This window comes from Apteryx mantelli, chromosome 13 (genome assembly GCF_036417845.1).
Source record: "Apteryx mantelli isolate bAptMan1 chromosome 13, bAptMan1.hap1, whole genome shotgun sequence".
In the NCBI taxonomy this organism is placed as follows: Eukaryota; Metazoa; Chordata; class Aves; order Apterygiformes; family Apterygidae; genus Apteryx; species Apteryx mantelli.
This window is the reverse complement of record NC_089990.1, coordinates 22,232,289-22,259,400: the sequence shown is the minus strand read 5'-3', so window position 1 is coordinate 22,259,400 and position 27,112 is coordinate 22,232,289. Positions and strand designations below refer to the sequence as shown.

Genomic DNA, 27,112 nt, shown 5'->3' with positions numbered 1-27,112 from the left:
GCAGTCCTGCTGCATAGCCCCTTTCATGGCAGTGCTCTTTTAGAGTCCTTTAATCTGGTTATTACTGCTCCGTTGAAGTCCTTATTTGCCAAGCCTGCAGAGCTGAGGTGCTGTCAGAGGATCCTGTGCCTGAGGCTCCCGCACTCAAACTGGGATAAGGCCACAAACACCTCTCAAATCTCTGCTGCTCTCAGATTTTTCACTGCAGCTACCTTGTTTGCTGGATTTTTCTTTTTTTGTTTGTGGACATCTCAGAACCTGGTCCAGGTTCTACAAATGGCTCTCATCTCCCCAGCTGTTTGGCCAAACACATTCTGGCTAGCAGTGGCTTGTGAACTGCTCTCTCCCTCTGTGGTGCCTGGAGGAATATCTAGGCAGCTGCAGGATACAGCTGTTCTTGATCCAGGTGCTGATGCTCTGGCCTGGGAGCCAGTTCTGTTCAAGTGCCTTTGGGTAGTACTAGAAAGCAGAGCACTGTTGCACACGTTACAACATGGGCTGTCCTCCCTTTACAAGGGGTAGCCACGCATGAGTGAATATATGGCAAGGCATACAGCAGTTACATGGTTGGCCACACACAGATAGAAAACGCTGCTTGGTTCCTAGTGTGTTCCTATGCTAGGATATTTAAGTGATATGAAGAGAACACGGAATTCAATAGAAATAGTTCTTATTCATTTCTGGAAAATCTGGTGTATGTTAAATGATAATGCTGTGCCCATATTGCAGTTACTCTTTAAATCAGCTTTATGGATTGAGCCTCTAAACATGGAGTTAGGATAGATTAGCAGCATCAATGCCCATTTTACAGATAAGGATACAGAAGCTCAGCAGCACACCCATGGTCATACAAGATCCTGAAGTAGAAGCCAGGTGTTTTGGTTCCTCAATGCTGTGCCACATAAAGCTGTCACCAAGTTCAGTTTATTAATTCAGGAGCAAAAGAACAGTTTGCTACTAATAACACAACTATATGACAACATGCTGCACAGAATTGGTGATGGATGGATTTCTGTTTTACTCATCTTTTGTAGCCCCAACATATACAGCACACCTTTGTGAGCACTAAACAGGGACTCAAGTAATGGAGACTTCAAACAGAGGAGGCACAAAGCCCAGTCCACCTCCTACAAAGAGGCTGGTGCAATTACACACATGTATCATGTTGTTACATACAGCTTAAACTGAATATTGAACACATGTCCAGTGCTAAAGTGGGACTAGCAGTTGGGAAAATAAGAACATAAAATAGGATGCTTACCAAATAGGTATGAAGTCCTTTTAAATGGAGGGTTCAAGCAAGAGAACTCCCAGGAGAAGCTCCTGAAGCAGACAGGCTGGTTCTCCACCTTGGTCTTTCCCAGGTGATGTGGAATGGCTTAAGTGATAGGCCAGCCTTTTATCTCCTTTACACAGGTGTCAATCCATAGCATCTCTTCTAAGGTCAATCCAAAGCAGGTGTAAATGATTCTTAATACTAATCTGTAAATATGAAAAGTGAATCATGTGGGCAGGTCTTCTCTTCCGTGGAAGTAAAGTCTTTGATAAAAAAGGTCATTTATAAATATCATGAATAAATGGTGCTATTCAAAAGTGCTGGTTTGTTTCCAAGTTAACCAACGCAGAAGAAGAACTACTCTTTTCTCATTTAAATTTATTCATTTTTTAATCTTGGTTTGCATCCAGAGGCCTGATCTACAGTTGTTTTTCATCCAACACTCCTGCTGAATCCATACGGATCAATTATCATTATCAAGAGTGTCAGGTTGGTGCTAAACAGAACCTCTAACACCTGAAAAATTAACCCAGGAAACAGCCTCTTCAGACTGCAAAAATTTTCCAGCCTAGATGGGCTGCAGCTGCGCATTGGGGATGCTGGAGACACAGGGGTTTGTTTGAATCCCAAAAGATTTTTTTAGTTTGACCATCTCCATTTTCACAGCTGTTTGGAGAATGACTGCATTTTGCATGAGTGCTTGAGTCTGTGGGAAGTGATGGATCCTACAAAGTAATGGCCTATTTATTCCTGGTGGAAACCCAGTCACCTTTTCAAGTCAGACCAGCCTATTGTGTATTTGCAGCATTGCTGACAGTGCCTTTCATGGCTGGGCAGCTGGGGAGACCTTATGGGGCAGAAGGACCTCCATTTAGCCAGTGGGAAGTATCAGAACCCAGCGGTGTCTGATGGTTTCAATAAAGAGCCCTGTTTCAGCTTGTTGCAGCCCAGGACCATCCCGTGGCACAAGCATCCTTCCCTGCCCTCCCGGACAGTGTTGGTCCTGCGTTTGCAGAAGGCCCTCCAACACTCCCTGCTTTCAGGATACCCTATTTCTCTGTACAGATGGGTGAGGTGCCAGGAGATGGTGCTGCAAATTTGTGTTTGTTCACTCCTCCGGCTCCCCTGCAGCACATATCCAAGCCCAGCAGAGCACTGGAGATGTTTGGGTAGAAATGTACTCCTATATTGGCACTTGTTTTCTTCTCTTGCTTTTTTTTGGGCGGTGGGGAAGGGTTTGGGTGCTTAGAAGTGAGAGTGACTATAGACTGACTCAGAATATAGCAAGCTTTGGGTCTGAAAACTGAAGAAGTTATATGACAGCATGTGATAGACTACCTCGGCGTTACGTGAAACAAGGAGCAAAGCATGGAGGTGCTTTGATGTGCTACCAAAGCTTTGCAATACCTTCCCCACTGAGTTAGAGGGGAGTATTAATTTGTTGAGCCTAGGCACCAGCATTAGCCCAGTGTAACAGAGAAGGAAGGAGTCCAGAATAGTGGCTTCTGCTTTCATTTTTACCCGTACTATTAGGAACTATGTCACTAAGGCAGCAAGACAAGGGGACCTGTGTAAGCAGAATCAGATCCAGAGCGTGTAAGGTACAGTTGAGACAATGTAGCCCTGCTTTGGCCGAAATAATGAGAAGAAAGAGTATGGTATACTAATAACTAACATTGGAAAGGAAAACAGAAGAGGAAGTTAAAAGGAGAGTTCCATGTGTTCTGTTGAACTAAGATGATGTGTAAATATATACAGACTTTCAATTAGTACAAAGTTATGTGAAATCTCAATGCCAGTAATCAGATTCTCACTTTCTCACGATATGTTGTTACAGTCGAATATCAAAAAAGGGGTTTAATTAAAACAGATGTATTCATCCAATCATGCAGGAGTTACGACGAGACACTGTTTCCAGAACTTGGGTCTTTTTGTTCAACTTAATGAAGAGTAATAATAGCATAGGAAAGGTATCTTCTGTGTTAATAAGTAATATTCATCCCAAATATCTCAGCGTTGGTTAATTCTCTTGGCTTCGCACCGAGCCTAGTAGACTGCTGAAACGCCATAGGATTCTTTTTCCTGCATTTTACACGTGATTTTCCCCCAAAGGAGTATTTTCCCTAAGACATTTTCAGTTGCAGTGCTGTAGTTGCTTATATTGCTTACTTAGATTTCTCCGTGTGCCCTAAGGATTTGCAGTCCTATGCTAATGTAATACATAAAGTAGAGTCACCTTGACTTCACATTTATCAGCTTATGCAAGCGCTAACCTTTTACTGCACTGCAACAGAAATGTCATTCCCGTTCAGCCTCGAGATGACAAACAAACAGCTGCGTTGTCAATAGCGTCTTTGGGAGGCCGAGTGCCTTGGTGGGTAGCGCGGTGGGCTTGGGCTTGCAGTTCTTGTTAAACACAACTCAAACCGCAATGGGCAATCTTATTTTTCTCCCTAGAGAGGGCTGATGTTTGTTTGTTTGTTTTAGTGGTTTCACCTTTTTCAGGCTTTAAGGAGAGCATATCTGAGTAACGATAACCCTTTCATGTCAGCTTTCCCCTCGCTGTGTACGGCACCGTCGGGAGCAGAGGTTCAGCTTGCTCTGGGGCAGCTCAGGCTGTAGGCTCCCGGGCACGAGTGCGGTATCCCCAGAGCCATCATTGCCCCTCGTTTCCTTTCATAGAAAGTTGAAGTCCAGAATGAAAGTCAAGAAACCTACGGATAGCATTTGACTTTTTCATTCCGAAATGTCAGCCAAGTAACATTTGTGGAGCCAGTGGAGCCAGCCTCCAGCCAGTAGTCCCTGCGTAACAACCTGGCCCGCTAAGGGTTTGCAGGGAGATTCAGTAGCTTCACCTGCCTGAAATGTGGGGGAATTACTGTGGAAGCTCAATGTCTTTCGCCCAGACCCCCAGCTCCGGTTGATGGCAGCGCATGATGTCTTGGCCAAATCAGCAGAAATTTGGGACTGCTGTTAATATTAGCGAGATACTTTGGGCAGGCTGTGGGCTTCAGAGGGCATCACCCTAACCCAGCGGAGATGCTGTTTCCTTTATCTGACCTAGCACATTTAGAGCTAGCTTGAGCACTGCTGCCATTAAAAGCCCTGCTGAAAACTCAGAGCACAGATAAAGAGAAACTGGGCAATAATCCTCACAGAAAAAACTACTTCAAGGCCCAGAACGAACCCTTAGCAAAGCATTTCGATTTTGACAAGGAAAGTAAGCCATCCATGACAGAGCGAGGGTGGACTGGTCTCTGACACCTCAGGGGTGAAAGAGAATCCAGAGTCCTGGGAGTGAGGAGAGAGATTTGAGGTAGAAAAGCATCTGCAACTTGGAGCCCCTCCAAGTTTATTACACATGAAAAATGCCACTCGGAGACTCAAGGCCTGGCCTTGGGGAGAGGTGCAAGGACGGTAGCGCTTTCCTCCACTCTGCAGGAGCGTGCAGGCAGGAGGCGAGGAGGCGTCGTGGGGGCAAAGCGACACAGTTAGTGCAGCAGGTGATGCCCGGCGGCGTGGCGGGGGCAAACCAGGCAGCAGCAAGCTGTACCTTTAGGCATTTTAAGCTGGACCTTGGAGCACATGCAGTGCAGAGAGATCTGCATCGCTGTCATAATATGGGTAGAGCCCGGGGCTTATAGTCTCCCCCATACCTGTCCCTCATCCTCCCAGGGGAAATATATGGGCAACCAGTGAGGAAAAAAAGTCCGTGTATCCAAATAACTCAGTTCCAACAAACACTGAAGTGCCTGATTTCATCAAGAGGGGACATTTCCTAAGCTAACATGGGACGAGTTAGTTGCAGAAGAGTTTGAATGTGTATTTCAGGAGACAGGAGAAATCCCTGAGTGGATGGGATACAGCTGAGATGTTTAAGACACCCATCAATTCTCGCTGCAAATAAAATAGCCCTCTTGCAAAGGCAAAGGCTGACAAAAGAGCAGACAGGTCCTTGCCCTGGGGACCGTTGGGCGAGTAGAGCCAGCAGCATCCCTTGCTCGTTGTGGGGAGAAAGGCAGTACTTTTGCTCGCATAGATGAAGAGCTTAAATAGGAACCTGCCATTGTCTAAAATCTGGGGACTCTCTGCAGACGTGTTGACTAAAGAGTGTTTGTGGCTGGCAGAGGTGCATGCTAGTAGCAAGGTTTGCACTGACGGTGTTTTGATCAGAAATCAGACAAGATGGGCATGAACTGGAGCTCTGGAAACAGCTCTAGAAGGAAGGAGCTGGGCCAAAGCTACACAACACGAAAGCCAATTGTAAGTAACAGGCATACTGCGTTTTAGACAAAGTTGACCAGAGGCATTCGCTTACGGCAGACTCCAGCTAAGCTGAGAGGACGCAAGGGCTTTTTCGACTGCTGGAGGGCCTGGGAAAAGCAGGGCTGCACCTAGCTTCCCCCTTGAGAGCTGAGCCGCGCAGAGGTACTTGATGGACAGGGAATGAAGATCTCAGAGAAGTGGGGACTGAAGAAGCTGGTGAAAGATCCCCAGGCTAGGAGTACTGTAACATTAAACAAACCATACACTTCCCATCCAACACAGCACTGCAGAACACAGGGCTTAAGAAACATGTAACCGCAGTGCGTTGAGTAAAGAAGAATTTCACCTTAGCTCACAAACATAAAAATTTCATGGTTTTATTTATTTTTGGAAGTTTGTGTTAGTTGAAACCAGCTGAAACCAAGTGAATTCATTCCTTTGTTACAGTTACAAAAGGGGCCTGAAAAGTGATAAACACTTGATAAGCTGAGGACCTGAATATTTTGAGAAAAATCATGCAAAGCCAAATTAAATTCTGTATCTAATTAAGCCAGTAGGGATGCAGGGTTTATTCTAAAGAGTCAGAGAATTAACTTTAGATTTGTATCGGAGTACCCACAAGCGCAATCAAGCTCATGATTTCAACCAATCATCCAGTTCATCTAGAAAGAATTCAGAATTTGAGGAAGGTCCCAGTTTTCCCGCGCAATGATGTATGTAACATATTCTGCCTTTCACAGGTATGCTTTTTCACAGTCATTTTTGGTATGCTATTACGAAAACTTGATTGCAGGTAATTAATGAACAGTGTTCAAGAATCCTAACAGCTAATTAGATGAACAAAAAAAAGTTTAAACCAGGGTTGTAACCTTACACATTCAGTGGGCATGGGCATAATGACCACATACAGCTGTTAGATTTCAAGCTGTAAAAGAAAAAATTCCCCAGGTTTTCAGTTAATATCTTTGCCGGTTGTTTCAGTTATACAAACTTGTTTTAGCCTTTTGGATCTGACTTTTAATCAGACACTTTATCTGCTTTATGTGTCTGGAGAGAAAGGTGCTGACAGTATCTTGAAATTTAGAGCTGTTCAGTGAAAGAAAGTTATCAAAAGTGGGAGGAAGGGAAAAAACAATTTTAGAAACAAAATACATTCCTGTTACAGCAACCAAGACCTGGGCCTTTTTGGGTCCTTACTTATAGCCAGTGACACCATTTTCTCTAAAGAGAGAAGCAAACAAGAGCAGAACTGAGGAATTACTTGCTCAAAGGTGCACCAGAAAAGCTGTAGAAAATTCCCGTTTTCCTTGTTGCTGGGACATGGCGTCAGGTCTGTAAAACACTACTGCTAAAACTACTGGGTAGAATCCTGCTTCTGCTGAGATCCCCAAGAAACTCTAAATCACCTCAAGGATTTCACCCAACTGCTATTTTGCCACATTTGATGGAATATACTTTATTACAGGCAGACCTGATTCTGGTGGAAATTACCAGACCCTTCACATAACTGACATGAGAAGCCACAGTCAGAGCAGAACTGAGAACTACTCTCATTTCCCATATATTATTTTTGCTTGGTTTGCCTTAGAAGGGATGATCAGTGAGAAACTCAAACAACGTGGTGATGCTGATTCTGCTGCCGTCCCAGGGGTCATCCCCAGCCCTCCTGAGAGCTTCAAAGGTTCGTGGAAAGCTAAGCCCCAGGTGGCCGGACAGCGGGGATCTTAGCAGGATACTCACTTCTCCAGGCAATGTCAAAAGAGCTGCTCCTATGGAAATAGCTCTCATAAATGAGGATTGCATTTTGAACGGTGTATTCCCAGCAGGAGGTTGTTCAGAGTCCAGGACTGGGGCCAGAACGAGCAAGCGAAAAGTGGAGGTGCCTCTCCAGCCTCTACTCAAAAGTCTAACATCTGCCAGATGAAGTGGTACCTGAATGACATCTGAGATGGTCTCACCAGCTGTTTGCAAGTTATTTCAGTTTGCTGGCTGGGCGTTTCCTCTGTTTCAGTGGGCTCCTTGAGCACAGCCCACTTTCTGTTCAGTTTACGTATGTCCAAGGCTTGGTCGTGCAGTTCCTTCCTGGTAGGGAAGAGGATACCAGAGGGTATTTTCAAACACTTCCAAAGCACGGCAGTAGGAATGATAAATAAAGCAAACCAGTGACTTTCTATCTCCGCTCTTGTACAAGGAGTGGAATTGCAATCGGTGCTGATATCTAGATGCCCGTGCCCCAGCGTAAGCCCCTCTCTGGGATGAACGGGACTGTTCAGACCTCTCAGAGCCTTCTGTTCCTGTCCCAGGCTCTCTGCTAACTCATGTAGATGTGTAAGCATCAGATACTCACATTTTTAGAGTTTCTTCACAACCATCATAGATAGAAACTTTCAGACAGGATGGGATTTTTTTAGGAAAAAGATCAAGAGAAAGCCAAAAGAAAATGAAGATTCAAGAGAACAGCGCCTGTCAGAAGAGACTCACAGTGCATCATCACCGCCCATCTGCTGCTCCCGTGCCACGGTCTAATGAAAGCATGGGTAGGAAGAGCAGCCATGCTACCCTGAAACCTTACCCTCCTCTGCTGTCTTCCATGTGTAGTTCAAGCTTTCAATCAGCGGTTAAGGTGTGAACCTGGAGTACAATCAGATTTATTGCTGGCCCCAGATTTCTCGTCTAAAGTTGGTCTCCTAGCCTTTCCTTGCTGGGAAAATCAGGGTGATGACACTTTCCTAATTTGCAGGGACATTGCGAGGGTGATTGTGTTAAGCATTGCAAGGTGCAGGCTGAGATCCATAAATCAGCCCTAACCGGACGGGCTAGTAAGGCAAGGATTTGCAGGATGAGGGCCCTCAGACCCAGGGCTGTAAGGAAAAAGGAAAGAAATGTGAAAACCGTGCCCATCTGGTGATGCACATTCTGTTTGCATTTCTGTCTATAGCTGCAGCTATGGCTGTGCTTAAATAAAGTTGTCTAGTGTGTAACACTTTTTTCGGATGATTTTAAGCTCTGCGTGGCAGTAATAGAGGTGTCTTGTGATGGAGGAACTTCAGCAGGCCTTGGCTATAGTAGGCATGTATAGAATTGCCTTTCTCCCCTGCCAAAAGCGGTGTTAAATTGGTGGCTGTTTTATCTGACTGAATCAGAGGGATTCTCTCACGCTACATGTGAACAAGGGCGTGTGACAGCTCGCTGGCGTAACTTCAGTGGACTTACAAAAATACCTTCATGAAGTGTCCTCAGCGATACCTGCACACTGTGTTGACTGAGTGCTAACACCCTCCTCGTTCACGAAGAGCAGAGCGGGCGGCCCCGATGTGTGCTGGTGCGAGTCAGGGTACCAAGTGCCAGAACTGCCCCGGCCTGGCCGGTGCCCAGGCAGGACACAAAGACGTCCCTTGCTGCAGGGTCCACTTCCAACCAGAAAGGGGATCACAGAAAAGCTGGCACTGTGGTCCGCAGGGGTCTGGCCTGCCCAAATGAAGCAGCCAAGTGTTGCCAAGCCCATGCCTCCAAAGTCCCGGATCTCCCTTCTCTGCCCCATACCTCAGATCTGCAAACTTTGCCTTAATGTTAATGAGATTTTTAAACCTGGAGAATTTGGGACATTTTCTGTTTCTGTCTGGTTTCTGCATCAATGAAGTTCACTCAGTGACTCATACTCTTTACTTCACACTCTAGAGGCTAGAATTTTTTTTTAAATTTTTTTTTAAGAAAACACACTCTCCTGTAATTATTGAACTCCCAAAGCTCAGGGCTGAAAATAAACCCCAGCAAATGTGGCTAGACTCCCGAGGAAGTGACAAGCATGGCATGACTGTAATCTAGTGTCGTCTAGTTGTGCAGGCTGCGAGCAGTTACGCAGAGCGCACAGCCCTGGGGAAAACTGCTCTCTTGAGGTGAAATACCTCCCGATATGCTGCTAAGGGGATAGTGCTTGCATGGCCTTCCCCAGGCCTTACTTAGCTCTGACTGCATAATGTGGTTTATTCTCAATCTTAACCTTAATGCCAATACCGTTCCCTTCAGAGGCACTTCACAGATAGCGCATTGCTGCTCTATTGGCAGAGATGGGTATCTTGAAAGCCATCTGCAGTGTAAGAAACAATGCTGTCTTGTCAGCGAGATGGTGAGAACATTATCCTAGGCGTTGTATAGCCCTTATTTAGCAGCTCGGCGTAGACGTCCAGGAAAGACAGGCACCCAGAAAACCAGAGCAAAAGGTGCATCAGGAACACACATACAGGAAAAAAACCAAGAAGCCAGGAACAGAGATATTCTGCAGGTAGATGCTGTTTGGGTAAATTGAGCAATTAGTCACCTTTCTTCTTTGCAGGTTCAGTGCTCACTGTTCCTTTCATGTGCAGTAAATCACAGTTTTGTTTAATGTCTGCCATGGCTCTGACCTACATTTTATGTAGAAGCCAAGAAAACGTAAAGCAACTCCGCAAGGCAACGTTCAGGGAAAGCAGCAGAGCAGCGCATCGAAAGTGCAGGCGCACGGGGAGGAGAGGCCACAGCTCCTGCCTCGTGGGGGCACCTCGTGGGTGTCTCGTGCCACGCTCCTGTGCCCAAAGCGCAGCTGTCCTGCCCGGCGGAGGGCTCCGAGAGGTGCCCAAAGGACGGGAAGGGAGAGGCGGGCTGTGGCACTCCCCCACTCCCAGCAGACATCACTCACGGGGCTGGTTGGGACAGAGTTGAAGCAAAGAGCCTTTGGGAGGGAAGAGGAGATTGAGACCAAAAGAGAGGAAAAGAAAATGTAGAGCCAGCACAGGAGAAGCCCCAGGCTGAGGGACACGAGTGGAGATTAAACTCCTCCGAGCACTGGGGGAGACCTAAGAGCTGCCAGTTACCGTTGAGCCTGAGAAAAGTCATGTGGGAATTACCGCGTCAGAGGTGATTTTCGTTAACCTGCAAGATCCTCCTCTCAGCAGAGATCAGATGGAAAAGGGGAAAGGGAGGCTGTGTCAGAACAGAGCCGAGAGGGAGGAGGAGGGAGACAGGGAGAGGATCTGGGAGAGAAAATTTGCAGCAGCTCGGACTGGACTGTGAATCCAACAGCAAAGACAGACCCAGGGAGAAGGTCTTCATTAACTGTTTTCTTTTTAAAGTTTGCAAAACATTAATATTTTAAATAGTTTATTCCTCATTACCATAATTAAGACTCCACAAGCCTAAACTCACTGAAAACAGAATTAACAAATTAGCAGGTGCAGGGATTTGGAAGCAAGAGGTTTGGTAAAACAGAGCTTGCAAATGTCGGCATTAAGTAGAGCACTGAAATCATGCCAAGCCTTAGATGTGTGCATTTCCTTTGCATAGCCCCACTCCTGCAGCCGGAGCAACATAGCTCGATTTAAACACGACCCCCCTGCAGTTATACTGTAGCTGAGCCTAAAACTGAGAGCATGCAAAATAAATCTCTTTTGAAGAAAAGCTGACGAGCCTCACCTCAGATGTCTCTTTAAAGCCAAGATATCTTGAATGAACACTTAGCTCAAAAGGGAAGCAAGCTGCAAAATGAAATCCAAAAGAAAATGGAAGAAAATTTAGAAATAGCATCTCAAAGAAACAAAATGCAAAAGAAGCAGAAGCAGTTACACCGCAGACAGGAATTTGGGGAAGAAGAAAAAAGTATCTCCTGCTCGTGTGTGAAGTTCCTGTTAGGAAGGCAGGGGACTCGTCTCTAGGATAATGTCTTGCAGATTTTGCGGCATGTGACCCAAGAGCCTGGTGAGGCTCGCACTGGGCTATAGAAATACTTAATATCAAGTGCTGTTCTAGCCAGGTGGGACATTTCCATTTTTTATAGTCACTTCTTTTGCAGCCTTTTAGGGGGCCAGAACTACACCCAGCGAGGGTAGTTACAGGCATGGGAAGCTGCTGCCTGGCTGGCTGGCTGGAGATTGGAAAAGGGTGTTTCAGCTGCAAGATCACGGGGCAGGAGTCTTCTGCAAACTTTGGGCTCGAGCCCGAGGAAGGAGGGAGACTGCTGCATCCCTGTTCGCTGCAGTGTTTCCCTCCAGGGTCAGGAGCAGATGGGGGCAGAGGCGGAAACGGCGGCTCGCTCTATCCGGGAGGCAGCAGCGAGGCAGGGAAGAGCGTTTTGCGTCCCTCCGAAGGGGCTCGGTGACTCAGCTCCCCTCGGGGCGCTGGGACTCTGGGGCTCTCTGGCGTGGTGCAGTGGTTCAGCAGACGCTGAAGGATGGGGTACGCATAAAGCTATATAGAGAGATTGCTGGGCATTTATCACTTGCTTTCATGAAAGGATGAAGCAAGTCACTTCACTTCTGCCTGCTGCAGATTTCCCGTCTCTACAATGAGAGGACGTATGCTTTCTGTCCTTTAAAAAGTACTTTCAGATCTGTGGCTGAAAAGCTATGTAAGAGCTGGCTATTATCATTGTAGCCAAAGGGCACAGTAAAAGTGTGCAACGATTAAGAAATAACGTGGTTACACCTACAAATCTCTGACCCAAATCTCTAAGTTTAGGTTCTAAGAATGATCTGGTGGTTGAATAGGCAAGTTTTATGCTGGAGATATTATTCAAGAACCTTATTAGGGCATTAATAAAAGCAAATCTCTGTGTCCTATGCATTTCTTTATTTACAAGCAGTATTACAGTGTTACTCCTCTTCCAGGGTGGTTTATGTCTGTGCAGCTTTTATTTGTGTCTTCTAGATTCGCATGCTTAATTCTCTTGAGAACAACATTTTTTCCATTTTAAATGAGTGTGGTTTTATATCCCCCAGCCTTTCTGGGGATCTTCAAAAACTCTCTAGTTTGCAGTTCCTGGCACTTTCCTGAGCTTTCTTAATGAACTGGTGTTTGGGTTTGCTTGTTTATTTTATCTGCAGACTATCCTGTTTGATAGCACTGTCAGGGAAGCTCCCCTCAACCCGCTTCCTCTGCCTTTCTAGAAAGATTTCTCTTTTTTTCGTACAGCATTTTCCTGTCCCTGTAAAACGCCACTCTGCACTGCACAGCCAAGGCAGTCATTTTGTCAAGAGACTGCCTCGACTGAAGTGGCAGCGAAGGTTGCTCAGATCAGGCCTGACTTGTGTAAAAAAAAAAACCCCAAACCAAGCCATGAGAAAGCAAGATAAACTGCGACTCCAGTACCAAGGAGGTCTGCAATGCACATTGAGCCCCTGCTCCAAATACTGCAAGTATCAGGACTTTTCAGAATTCTCTTCCTCTCTCTGGAAGCTCCTAAAAAATCTGTCTTTCTCCCATGAAGGTTTTAGAAAGGAGAGAGGTCTTAAAGCCCCTTCTCTTTCCCCAGAGAGCTGCAGGCGCTCGAACGTCCCTCTGGCAGCCCCGGCTCCCCCTCCGACGGCAGCACCTCCTCACCCGGCTGCAGCTCCCTTTTCGGTTGCATTTGTGCAAATGACACCGAGTGCGAGCTGTGCGCTTGCTGCCGTGGCTCCTCGTGTCCCTGGCCCCAGTGTTCCTTAACTGAGGGCAGTTTGGGCTTTAATCCTTCCAGGCTTTCGGTAGTTTGGAAAATAAGCCAGGGAAGCAGGATTTATGGGCCTTGCACTTTGTCACATCCAAAAGGTGCTGCGCGTGGGAAATCGGGAAACATTTTTGTGAGGAGTGTGTCATTTTTCCATGACAGCCTCTTCCTTCCGAGAACCTCCGGTCTGCTCGAAAGGACAAAATCAGGAACAAACTAAAGCGGAGCCGGAGCTAGAGTTACCAGTGCACAGTAACCCAGGAGACCATCGGCGTCAGGGCCGCAGGTGATAGCTGCCGCGTAGACGGGTACCGCTGCGTTTTCACATGGGTGCCAATGAAAACGCTTCCAGCAGAGCTTGTTCAGACATAGTAACTGCTACCTACTAATAAATCCACCCATTACCAAGACGAGAAACAGAGCCCAAGCAGCTGTCACTGTTAGCTGCTCAGCGCTTGCTGCAACTGCCCTTTCCTCATCCTGACAGTTGTGCCACAGTCCTGTATTTGCCTTTAGGAAGTGGGCGGTTTACTTGCACTTTCAGCGAGGCTGAGGCAGGTCTAACAGCCCCTACCACCATCAGCTCTCCTAGAGATGATGCTCAGAGATTGTCGTGTTGATTGAAGAAATGATTTCCACGCTTGCTGAGCAGGAGTGGGAACCGGGGAAAAAAAATCTCGTCTTCACTGGCTGCAGCAGCTACAGATTAGGAGCAGCAGGCGCAGGAGCGGTGGACACAGCGACCAGAGCTTTAATGATGCCATGCCACATTAGTGCTGCATTAGCAGATAAGACAATTGGGCAGCTTGCTTGACAGTATTTCTCCGTTCGGTTGACATCTCTTTTCTGTTATTAGATGGTGGAAAATGAACAGATAGCCCATCTCAGAAGAGTAGGGGACAGAGCAGTGACGTCAGACAGCCAAAATAAGCTTTCTGTTCTGTCTGCATTGGCAAAGATACACACTATGAATATATCCGAGGGCTTTTTTTTTAAAGCTCCTCACAATTACACATTTTTATATATTCACACCTGTGTGGCAGCTGTACAGAGAGAAGTAGGAGAATTGCAAGCCATAAATACTTCATTGTAGTATTAGCTAAAAGCGTGTGCTGGAGCCATCTCACCAGGAAGTCATTTTAGTAAGCCAGCTTGATTTTTGTTCTCGGTAGTTTTTCACAGATGGCACCTGTTCTCGAATGGAGGTCCTGCAGCTGGCAGGAGTGGTGTGGGCGAACGGCGCGGAGAGGCGCGTTGGAGGGACGTATTTGTTGAGAACTGGTGTTTCCGACTCAGCCGCTGGGGTGACTGGAGGGTACAGAGGATGCTCCTTTTGGGCGCAGCAGAAGGGTCTCCCTCCCTCCCTCCCTCCCTCCTTCGTGTTTAAGTGATGGAAAGGTTCCCTTTGGTGCTGCCCAGACTTTCGTCTTTGCTGACCTGTTTGAAACGTGCCAGGGACGGGGGAAGAGGAGGGCAGCACTCTCTCCCAGACAGGAGCTTTGCACTTGGGCTCTGCGCCGGAGGGTTTTTCCATCATCCCTTCCATTCAGGCATGTTGGAAGCTGTGTGTTGCTTTTGGGACACATCTGCCCAAATCAGGGCTGCCTGGACTCTGCAAAGATCACGCTGGCGGAGCTGGAGATAGGCGGATGGTTGCTTGTCCTGAACGCAGGGAAAATTATGGGGCCTGTTCTGCATGGGTGCTTAGCCTGTGTGCCAGTCGCAACGGCAAGGAGCAGCTGTCCTGTTCATTGCTGTCCAGAGCCCAGGCGAAGCTCTGCGAACTGGAACGCGTTAGCAGCTTTCTTGGAGTACGGATGCAATACCCAGTCATGTGTTCACAGAAGGAGTTCACTGTGGTGAATCCAAGCAAGCCTAGTATTGGCTTTCACTGCCATTTCCCACATAAGGGCACTGTTTGTTGTTTGAACTCACTGCAGAATATAAGGCTGATCAGCCTCATACGTATTTGCTCACAAGCTGTAGCAGATTCTGGTTTAAGCCCACGTGTCCAGGGCTTGTCCACATTAATGTGAAATGCTGTAACTACTTCTCTGTAACTAGACTGAAACAAGCATTAACGCAGGCACTAAGATAGCAGCTAATGAAGGTTATAACACAAACTAGGGGTTTCCTAGTACTATTTCCCTTGTGCCCTTCACCCATAAAGTTACACTAGTATGTCCTGTTCAGGCAAGAGGCCTTCAGAGTCCTGTGCAGATGGAGAAGTAGGGAACAAAAATATTATGCTGAGCTGGGCCAGGCAAGTACAAATCTTTTTCCTCCAGAAGCCCATGCCAAAGCAGAGCCTCCAAGAGAAGTACTTTCCCATGCACTGTTAAAACTCAGGCCATTGCTCGTTTGGATGAATTAAGCAGGCTGCCCACAAAATGTAGCCAGTGTGTAAGTACTGAATCGTTGTTATTCTGAGTTTTATAATACACTGTTTCAGAAGAAGCTTCCCAGTGAGGATAATAAGCTTGTTTAAGCCACAAAGGTAGCAAAGTTAGATCTCTAGATGATGCCTTTTTGAAATAAAGTTCTGCCCAAGAGAACATGAGGCTCAGTAGCTGGGGATGGAGGACAGGGAACCATCAGGGATGAAAGAGAGAGGAGAAACTTTTGTGGGTTGCTCTAAGTGATTTTTGCCAGCAGTGCATCAGTGGTGCCTGCCTGTGGCAGCTCCCTGGAGAAAGGCTGTAGGGGAAAGTCCTGGTCCTGTGAGGCAGCATTTTGTTCTTGTGCTCAGCATTTTGAACAGCTCAGGCACTGAAGCAGTAGATTCAATAGAGGAACCTAAGAAGAACAGAATAAAATTCATAGTTGGAGGAAGGGCTCCAAGAGGAAGGCAGGGACAGTCAAAAGTCTCATCTTTCTAAATGCTTAGGCTTATCAGGCGGCTTATCCTTATGGTCAGGTCAATTCAGATGTGAAGAAGGGCTTTGTGTGCTGGAAAACGTGTTGTTTTGTTTTCAGCTACAGCAGTTGAATATAACAAAAGCAAAGTCTTTTCCTACAAATTTTCCTTACTTACATCCTTAGACCATCATCGTTATAATGGTACTCTTCCTTCTCTCCAAAATTAAAAGCTTCCTTTTCCACTCTGAATGCCAGCCTTGGCTGCCAGCTAGCTGACTTTGATCCTGTGGAGAGATGCAGACGCGGAGCCTTGCATCTACAAAGACGCTGTGAAACCCACAGGACGTTTTAGGCCTGAAGAGCTCAGTTTGACACTGAGGCCAATTCCACTCTTTTAGTCATCGCTAGAGCATAGGAGAGCCCGTCAGCTCTTCACTAAAACAACATGACTCACATCTGCTACATGCTGTTTTGCAGGCTCTCCCCATGGGTTTAAACATGTGCAGTGTAGTGTCTTGGTTTGTTATTTTCCTTTGAAATATATACGTGGTTGTGCTCCTCTGCTGGAAGAGGGCAAGGTCAAACCAAGCACCTTGCCCACAGAATGGAAAGTGGTAAATTTTGCAAAGCTCCTTCCTTCCGGGGCTACAGGATCATACTGGCTCTCGAGAAGGCTGCATCCAGCAGAGAGAGCTTTTTCGTCTGGCAGGAAATTCAGCTGTGCCAAGATTTCTATCCTCCAGCGTTAGGTGGCCTTGTAGATGTCCTGTACTGTCACGATTGAGCACCGTAAAGGCAGAGGACTGAGAAGCTGAGCTTCATTTGCAAGTCTTAGTTAAGACCACTGGTTAAACAGAGAAGAACAGGTCCTTTTTTAAGCCCCACAGTGTCTCCAAGAGTACTACATGCATGACATCTTTTGTAATGATATTTTTATGTATATATACATATACATATATATATATATATATATATATATGTATCTACACATACCCATATGCAGTTGGTCATGACTCATCAATTGATTATGCAGCGGAAGAGAATTATACCAAAGAGTTGGCCTTTCCAAATCATACATATATAACTTTGATAATTGTCACCCTCCCCAGGAAGTTCAGAATTGCAGCTGGGACTTGAGTCAAATTATGACATTTCGAGTTACTGGCAAAGAATTTTTTTGGCTTCTGTAAACTTATAATCTCAAGTTTGAGATTGTCTTCTTTTATAAACACTTCTCAGATTAGAAGGTTATGTGCAGTACCCCAGTGACTGTAATTATTCTTAACTATGCCTTAAATGACGATGAGCAAAAAGCATTTTAAGAGGAAATTTGCTCCTCGTCTTCTAAAGACATATCCACGAATGTGAATCACGAACGATTGCAGCCTTACATTTTATCGCTCTGTTAGTGCTCTTCCTTTCACTCAGCTTGGGCAGGGAAACTAGATTACTCATCTTCAATTTTATTAGCCGGCAGTTTCTCATTTTCATGTCGTACTGCAACCCTGCAAGTTTTGGAAAGCGCTTATTCCAGGGGAGTGATATATCTTACATAACTTACAAACGGAATATAAACTTCCTGAGATCGTAGTGTCTTTGCAAGGGGAAATGTACACAGCCGTATACAGCAGAAGGTCATTGCATTTTTATATTTTTCCAAAACTTCTGAGGCTGTGGCTCTTTTTGTTTTTAACAGTGTCAGGAAAAATTTCTGCTTCTGACCAGAAAGGTGGTGAGTGTGATACAGAGACTTTATGAGAAGCAGTGAGACTTAGGGTTGCAATCCAGTTCCCACTGAACTCTATGGAAAAAGCAATTTTCCAGGAGAAGGGAGTGTCTTTGTGGAAGAAAAGGAATTGCAGAATGCTATAAAGTAAGTTTTATTTCCTCAAACTGTAGGAGATATAAGCTCAGTTGGGCTTTGTTAGTAAATAAGATCTAGGGCACTTAAAGGAAAGATCCAATCACAAATTCAGTTGCTCCATTAACTAAATGTAATGTTATTTACCTAAGTGGCCCTTCTGGACTATTTCATAACTCAGGTTTATAACCTTTTAAAAAAGATCAATATTACTGAGTGCACAGCCTCTGAGCATGATGAAAGAGTCAGACCATCTTAGCAGTTATGGTCCATGGTTTCAAGAGCTCTGAGGGGCTGGATTAGAAGCACAAAATGAGGAATATACTCTCCCTGAAACACTAAAAAGAAAGAATAGCCCTGGAAGGATGGAGAGAAGCAATGAAGTAAGATACATTGCAAAAGATCATCTCTTTTACTGGACTAGCTGCTATAGCTGGAAAATACAGGCAGGCTTTCCAGCATATAAATCCTTCTGCAGATCTGAGAGAGAAGATGAGGTGACATTTAAAGCCACACACACAGTTTTGCCAACATGTGTCAGAGCAAGTCTCCAGTAGGAGGGAACAACCAACCGCTCTATTTGCAACTTGGCAGATGGGCTGTTTTGTTAACTGTTCTAACGTGTGATGCGAGTTGGTTGCTCATGCTGAGGCCCATCAGGTGGGAATGGTGTCTCTCGTGCATTGATCTTGTATTCAAGATCTGGGATTTGATCTTGTGTTCATCAGGTGGTCAGATGCTCACATCAGCTGGGAGCAGTGGACTCCTGTATCTGAATGCAGTATTCCTACAAGTCTCTGCTGCTTCTCTTACACAGGTGGCTCACCAGTCAGGAGCAGTGGTGCTTTTCTACCTCTTAATCAGCTTCAAGAAATGTCAAATGATAATAAAAGCAAATAAAAGCAGGATGACCCTATTTTATAAAGGACCCTGTGGCTATGAGGATGTAAGCTGGCGCTGGCTCCTACTGTTTCAGTCATCCTCATCCCATTTCTATAGGTCATGTTCCTTCCCGTGAGGCACAGAGCACATGGGGGTGCGTAGAGGGTACAGTGGGGCAGTGAGGGATCCTTCTATTGCTAACAATTCCCACAAGAATTTGTAGTGAAAACTCAAGAAGTTTTCAGTGGCAAAAGGCAGTGCTGCCAAGTGCCCTTTGCCTGTGTATCCTCATTAACCATGTCTCATTGATGGCCACTATTCAGTGCTGCTGCCCTGCTCTTCTACCTCCCTGCCTTCTCCTCCCTGCTTATACTTCACTCAGACTGCCCCTCTTGCTGCTTCCTGAGTTACCACCTCTCACGCGAAACTTTGTGCAGTTTTAAAATTTTAAAAATTAAAAAAAAAAATTTTGGTTCTCCCTGTTGTCCCTTCCCCCTTGGTGAAAAAGCGATCTCTGGTTCACCTGGGCCGTATCAGTGTGATGAATACTGATAGCATTTGGTATCGAGTAGTGATTTGGGACAGGGGGCATGCGGGGGTATTGAGGAGGTGTAGGGTCTGCACAGACTGTTTCAGTAGACAGTGACATGGATGAAGTAACTTCTTAGTTTTCAGCCAAAGCCATTTTTTTTCATCCCTCTGCCCAAGTAATATGGCTCCCTTGTTGATTGTAACGTGTCCATCCCAAGAGTCCCTTGCAAAAGCAGGCAGCATGCAGTCCCAGCAAACTCACCTGTTAAAGCTCTGACGGCATCTCACCCTTCAGGGCTCCACAGGGAACAGAGTGGTCCTCTTGATGCTTGGGATAGATACATCTGATCTGAGTCTTGGAAGATGGCGAGAAATCTTTGCAGGGATGGAAAAGCCATTTTGTGTTATTAGACCAGATAGTATGGCTGGAAACCTTCCTTACCCAGACCAGACAAGCCATATCTGCGAGGTATGGCTGCTTTTCAGGGACTAAAGCTCTCATTTCTTTGCCGGGCTACTGAGCGATGGTCTCAGGCTGTGGTGGCTTGAAGATTTAGAGTAATAGCTGATTCAGGGAGAAGGGGAACCCAGAGGTGACAGTCTAAAGTGAATGCTAAGTCATCTTCCCCTTCTCTGGCGTAGTTTGTTATGTGGTTCTCTTGGGTTTTTTTCTACACCTGTTTGTGCGGTAGATATCACCATTACAGTAGCCAGCTATTGGATATTCTCTGATGCATCTGGATTCAGGCATAGACTGGAAAAAAACTTCCCTTGCCCCAAATACTATCTCACATAGCAGAAAATGTCACTCTGTAAAGAGAAGTCATACGGAAAATGTGTGTTTTCAAGCTCTAGGCACACGTTCCAAAATTTTAATGCGACTGTGTTTTTAGTTTTGCTACCTTTTGATGGTACTTCATTGTTGGTTCTCTTTAGGCCCCTAGAAATTGCTTGCCCCTTTTCTTATCTAGACTTCATCAATATTGTTTTCATTTCTTAGAGTGTTAAGAGGGGGACAGTATCATGCCAAAATAACAAGAGGCCCGGGACCTACTCGCATTGACCGTTTCTTTTAGCAGGAGATGCTGCTTTCAGGAGACTGGTGGTTTGGGAAGTGACTGCTAGGGAGCAGAGATATTTGGGATCACTTGTTCCGTGTCTGAGCAAATGCACGTGTTCGACTGATGCTCTGTTCTCAGGCTTTGGAAGAGAAAGACATCAGATTTGGAAGGTCTGTCTTTAATCACGCTGGATCTCAGGCTGAGAGACTTCTCAACAGCTAATGTTTTGCTGAAATCTTCCATGTAACCCAGGCAGAAATATATTAGCTTTGACACTGCATGCTATAATTTCCAAACCCTGTTGACAGTTTGTCTTAGGCTATGCACATGATAGTATGAGAAGAATTCAGGGCAAATCATTCTTTTGATGAGTCTTTCCTGTTGGGTTTTATTGCAGCTTCATATTTGCTTGAAGTATTAAGGAATTTTTTTTGTACTGGGGTTGTACTGAGAGATGGGATCTCACAGAGAAGTTAAGATATCTGTAGCTTTCTTTTTTTTCTACATAACTGTTGGTAAGGAAAAGGATCCAATTCTGGCAGGATGTTTCATGAGGTGACATTTGTTATAACTCATTGCAAACATTACTCACCACCTACAAAACATTCAATTAAACTGAAGAGCAGTGAAAAATACCCAGCTCCACTTCAGCAGCTGCATTTGTCACTGCAGGTTTTTCTGGAGCCAATAGATCCTCGGCAGCGACCTCCATGCCGTGGCTGCTTTTCCTCTGCCCCCAGGCCTGCCCGTTGGGGTTCCCCGCTCCTGTGAGCCTGAGTGTCACAAGGAGACGAAGCTTCCCGTGCCCTTATCCTCACGGCCCCAGAGATCGTTTTGGTCCCTGTTGTTCTGCATCCCTCGGTGCCTTGTTGGTGTTTCAGTGGGAATTGCCTGGACCCTACAGGGACAGCATTTTCAAAAATGAAATTTCAAAGATGAGTTGTGATCCTTAGTCCTTTGGAAAGTCACAGTAGTCAATTATATACATCGTTTATTAAGAGACTTCAAGCTCCTCAGTCACTCAAGATTGTTCTTTAGTTTTAAAAGCTTTACTGGTGTAACATTTCTTTAAGAAGGGCATTAAATGACCAAACTGGGAAATGGCTTAGCTGCTTTACATGGTAGCAGTCATCCTGGCTCATTGATTTGCCTGATTAAATCACATTCCTTCAGCACACAGATCCCACAGCTGATACATAAACTAAACCCCCATAAGCTACCAGTTTAAAAGTCAAGAAAATAAGCCAATATATTTATGATGTTGTATATGCAGATCACAGGTCATTTTGCCTCTAATGCCTTTGTATGTCTTTAGATTGAAACATATGTGCCGAGAGCTGTAATTCCTAAAAGGTAACAAACCAAACTTTTCTTGTACTTGTGGGAAATGAGGATACTAAGAGAGCACATTTTTTGATATGCCAGATTTGTTCTTAGAGATCTCTGGCTCCCCAGGAAATTTGCAGCTGTAACTTTGCTGTATGCTACAACCACCCACTGTTTTGCAGTGTCAGCTGGGCTGGGACTCAGATCCTCCCACGGCCGGCACACGGGGCCCGTTGCGCTGGAGCTGCAGGCAAAATGCAAATCGGCTCTGCTGCGCACGGCTGCCTTATGGTGTGCGGTGGGATGGGAACCAGAGAGCCACAGCACCTCGTTCCCCGTTCAGCACCTGAAACACAGGAGCTTCCTTCTCATTAGCTCTTTATCAAAACCGCCTCCTTCCCCTGGAGAGAGGATGAAAATGGGACAACGCTCTGGCTGATTTGCTGCAGGAAACCATTGAGCTTTGGGCAAAGAGATGGAATAAGTGATCCAAACACTTATAACTGCTGGTATCCAGCTGTGGTGGGTTCCTTGATGCCAAACAGAGGTAGATGACCATGGGTCCTTTATCCTTAGGTGCGAATACCTTTCCAGGCTATGTTTGCAATGACTCCAGTCACCTGCTAGGCTCTTTGGGCCATGGGAGGAAGCAGTAATTCATTCAGGTTGCTACACTTGTTGCAGGGCAGGATTTCTTTCTCCTTCCCCTAGACCATAATAAGCAATACCACTGCCTCTGGAAAGCAAGAGTGGTGCCCTTCTACATTAGCCTTATAGATGAGAAAAGTGAGAAAATACATTGAAAGCATGCAAGCTTTAAAATAAAACTGTGACCTAGTCAAAGAATAAACGTTAGAGGAAAATGAAATTCTATTTTAAGAGACGGGAGCAAAGAAGAAGGGAGCAAAAATAATGAAAACAAACCTTATTACTGTAAACAGGAGGGTGTAATTCAACAGCTGCCATCATTGACAGTTCAGAGATGCTGAGGATCTGGCTCAACAGTTATAAACAAGGGGGGGTGGACAAAAGAAAACATTCAGTGGAGAAAAAGCAGAGGTGAGAAATCCTCCTATTTGCACACGTGGATAGATTAGCCATAAACAAGATTGTGCTTCTCAGCAGATAAATCACTAGCCTAGCATTTACGCCAGATTTAAAAGTATAGCCAGTGTCATTCTGTGTACCTCTTCAGAGCACTAGTGTAACCACTTACTTTTTCAGGTAGCCTTTTAATGTGGGGTTGGTCAGGGAGCGTTATCGTCACTGCGTTGAGAATGAAACACCTTAAAGAGGAGTCAGAAGCTTTTACTGCAATGAACCTTTGGAGGTTTTTCGCTGTGAGGAACCGGTAGGGGTTGCTTGTCCATTTTGTCACTTACGTGTGCTTCTTCTTCCCCACTAGGTTGCCCGGTCACTATGAACAATGGCCCAGCTATACTACAAAAAGGTAAATTATTCGCCGTACAGAGATCGGATCCCACTGCAGATTGTGCGAGCGGAGGCAGAACTCTCGGTGGAGGAGAAGGCCTACCTCAGCGCTGTGGAGAAGGGGGACTATGCCAGCGTGAAACATGCCTTACAAGAGGCAGAGATCTACTACAACATCAACATTAACTGTATGGATCCTCTTGGTCGCAGTGCCCTTTTAATAGCCATAGAGAATGAGAATTTGGAGATCATGGAGTTACTCTTGAACCACAGTGTGTACGTGGGAGATGCTCTGCTATATGCAATACGGAAAGAGGTGGTGGGGGCTGTGGAGCTGCTGCTGAATTACAGGAAGCCAAGTGGTGAAAAACAGGTTAGTCACATGTTTCAGTTCAGTTTTAAGTCATTATCCTAAGAAAAGTCCTGCGTTGGAAACGGGTTACTGCACAGAGGAGGCTCTGTGCAAGAGTCGTGAAACAAAGTCCTTAATGCAGGTACCTTGTCCTAAATGCCCAGAGTAAATGGGGACAGTCCTGTTTGGATGATAACTTTCGGTCGGAGCAAACATGTCCCTCCTGGCTTAAATACTTTGGGCATTTTTCATTTCACTCAGTGTTCTTTTCAGTCTTACAGTATTTGTGGACTTACTGATTTATAGATAGATTTACAGATGCATGCTTTATAAAGGAATTTGGGGCTGCCTGGAATTATAGTACAATCTATAAATATGAACTACTGCCATGCTGTTGTACTGTTATTAATAAGTGGAATTGCTTTTCAAAAGTAAATCCTGAAAACACACAAGCTTATAAATAACTGTAAGCAAACAAGCAGCCTGCTAAGTTTCAGTGCTTAGCCATAGTACAGACGTATCTTCTTGGTCTCCATCTCTGGAGAGCTCCAGTTCAGAGATGCCAAGGCAGAAGTACATGATGTTACAGCATGAGCTAAGCGCTATATATCTGAGCAATGGAAGCTGCTATGGCGTGTATGAAGGATCCTTGGCTACAAGGCCATCAGTAGGTTACGTGAGGATCTTTGTGCAAACCAGAGTCCGAATCCTGTTTTTTCAAGTGTCACGTGTCCCACACTCCCTGACTTCCCTTTTCCTTTTTTTTATTTGCAAGTAATATGGCCAGGAGCTGGGATGGTTTATACACGTTACTGACCACTGTCAGTTTTTGTATGTTCACTGCTTAGAAAGCAACATCCAAAACTTAGATGATTCTTGTTTCTAAGGCCGTGTTTTGAAGTCTATTTGGACACATTCCTCTGTGTTGAAAGAAAGAAAGGAGTAATACCAGTCAATCATAGAAGAAAACTTTTTCTGTTGGTAGACCCTTAGTATGTAGTTTTTCCGTAGTAATGTTTTATAGTCAAAGCAAACAGTAAGGAAACTTCAGATCAACCCTGACCACATTCAAGAGTTTTCAGCTCTGTATTTAGAAAGGGCAGTATTGTGCATGCCATAGAAATGCAATTATGCTCCCTGATTTACTCACTAGAGATGTGGAGAATCTCTAGTGTCAGAGCTAAAAATTGAAATGTTAGCACTGGGTTTTAGTGTGGCAAAATACAAGTAGCAAAGTACAGGTCATTCATGGAGAATGAACTTTTTTTTCTTGGTCTCATGGAAAGTTTAATCATCCTGCACCCCAAAATGACAGAAAGGGTAGAAGATCGCTTTGCTGAAAGTGTTCCTAAGTAGCATGAGGAATTGCCAGTAAGTATTGAAGGTTAATGACAAGTTTCATCTGAATTGTCATGAAAAGCAAATGATGGGTTTCAGTGTGGATTTCTCTAAAACCTCTTGGATTACAAACCCTGTGTCTGCTCTAATTCACAGCCTTGCTGGCTTAACTGGACAGAGCCAGAAGTCCATTAAATAAGGCTAATTTATTGCAGCTGAAGCTCAGCTCCAACATCTCTAGCTTAGTGCTGTATTTCATAGGAGGGCTGTTTCATTTTTCTTGATCAGGATGCCAGCGCATAGCTATCTTTCCGTAGCTATGTTTATACCTGCTGCAAAGTTTATACCTTGAAGGGGAACATGTGTGCGGGGGGAAAAGAGGCAGTGCCAGCTCCAGCTTTATTTACAAGGTTTGCTACAGAACCAGATTTCATCAGTAGGTTTTAGATTGGTGCTGGCTTGATGCAAGATCCTATATCCAAACTAGGATTGCTGATTTCCCTGGCAGCGGCTCAGGCTCCCCGGTACATCGCCAGAAGGGTTTGCCCGCAGAGGGCTGTGGGATCGGTCTCTCACTTCTGCAGTTTCACTGATTGCTCATGCGGTGATGGGAATTAATATTTATTTCATGTACAGTGTTATTACATTAAATGAAAAGAAGTGCTTAGTTAAGCAAAGCTGGGACACACAGCTTAGCTTGTCAAATCTCAAAGTTAATGCAGGAGGGGCTTCTGAGCGCAAATTCCTGATGCTCATTCCAGAGCTGTCTCAATACACCTTCAGTAATTTCTTTGCTGGGCCCTTTCTCAGGAAGCCCTTCGGGAATCCCACCCCTAATTGCTTTCACAGAAAGCACCTGATAATTCAGATTAGCACAACCTTGTCCTAATCAGAGTTACTCATATGCCCTAAAACATATAGAAAACCCTGCTTTGCTGGTTGAGTAGTAACCAAAATTCACACCTCCCAAAACAGTTACTGCCTGGATGAGAAATCTGTAAGAGAGTGTTAGAGCGTTTATATGGAAGGTGTAGAATAACCTCTTTGTGAAACGCACAGCGTTCGGTTTCCCTGCCCCAACCGGTGCGAAGGCAGCTCCTGCCTCCACGCTGTTTCTCACCGGGGCTGGCTGCCTCTCGGGGCTGCGCTCAGTACGCAGCTTGGTCGCAGCCTTCATCGAACCTCCTAGGCCGGGGCTGTGCAAACCGCTCAGCCCTCGTTCGCCCGCTGCCTGCCTCCGAGAGCTTACGGTTTTACGCTGTACTGAAGTCCCACTTCCCCGGCTGCCGGGCACGAAGAGCTGCTCTTTTTGCACCTGCTCCCTTCAGCTCCCTGCAGGGTTGTCTGCATCCGCGTCCTCGAAAGCAGCTGAGGGGCATCGTTCAGCGTAACCCACTTTATAGGCGTGCACCTTTGCTCGTTCACACATCCTTCTCCTCGAGTGCAGCCCTGAGTGAAAACGACCCAGGTTGCGTTATATCTGTCTCCTGTAGGGTTACGGTGACTGTACCCTAGGCAGCAAGAGATACCCACAAAATAAGGAAGGGCAAGGAATAAAAAGCCCATGGGCCCCTTTGGCCCTGAGCTGACGTGCTTTGGGTCACCCAGCTGCCGAGCAGTGCACCCTGCTCGCCCCGTGCCCATCCCTCGAGAGCTCCCTGGTGGGGAAGAGCTGAGCTCTTCCCCTGAACGGTGACCTTGCCGGGGAGCAGAAGGCCAAAGACTTCCCAGTGTATGAAGTGACCTCCGTTGTGTTCCTCATGCACGGGAATCGGGCTCTCACGCGTGGTGTAAGGGGCAGCCAAAAGCGGCCGAGGACCAGGCAGCAGAGCCGCTCGCGGCCTGTTAGCAAATGCCCGCAGGCAGCCGATGCTCTGCCGGCCTTCGGCAGGCTGCCGCTGCAGCGCCACGGACCGCGAATGCCGTGGTGGTGGCAGGGTGAGGCGCAGGCAGCAACTATAACAACGTGCTTCTCCGCACGGCAGCGTGCGCGTGAGGTGTCTCGGGAGACGGGAGGTGACTCCATTCACATGTGGAGCACAGCAGAGCTGGGAGCACGAGCCCAACCTCTCCAAGGGCCACCGCAAAGCGCAGGGTGGACGAGCATGCTCAACGGGGATGCGTTCGAGGGGATGTGTGTCCTTTCAGGTTTGCCTCCAAGCAAGTTCATGGGCTATTTTAGGCACTTTGCATTTCTCCTCGAATCTGTTCTGTCTGATCCTGACAATTTACAGCCACAGTTCTCTTTACTGTTGTGTGAGTCTCTTGATAGAGCTGTGGAGAAAACTCCCCCGGTTGCAATAACTCCACGGCTCACAAAGTTACTGCTGTTGTGGAGCGCGCTGTCTCCTTTGGGAGGTTTGGGGTCAGGGAAAGAGTCATTACGGCACAAGCATCTCACTTTGTGTGTCCAGGGAGGCCCTACAGGTGTGCTGATGTCTGGACCTGGCACAGCACTAAGAGCTGAATTCAC

At 46.0% G+C, this 27,112-nt stretch overlaps 1 protein-coding gene across 1 annotated transcript in view; it reads left to right on the top strand.

Moving 5' to 3' along the window:
- The first annotated feature begins 22,944 nt into the window (after positions 1-22,944).
- The window catches only part of TRPC5 (transient receptor potential cation channel subfamily C member 5), a 67,560-nt gene continuing 63,392 nt past the window's right edge, over positions 22,945-27,112 (top strand). Inside the window, exon 1 of the mRNA XM_067303990.1 lies at positions 22,945-23,322. Within this exon, the coding sequence (XP_067160091.1) occupies positions 22,945-23,322 (378 nt within the window). The remainder of the gene's footprint in view (positions 23,323-27,112) is intronic.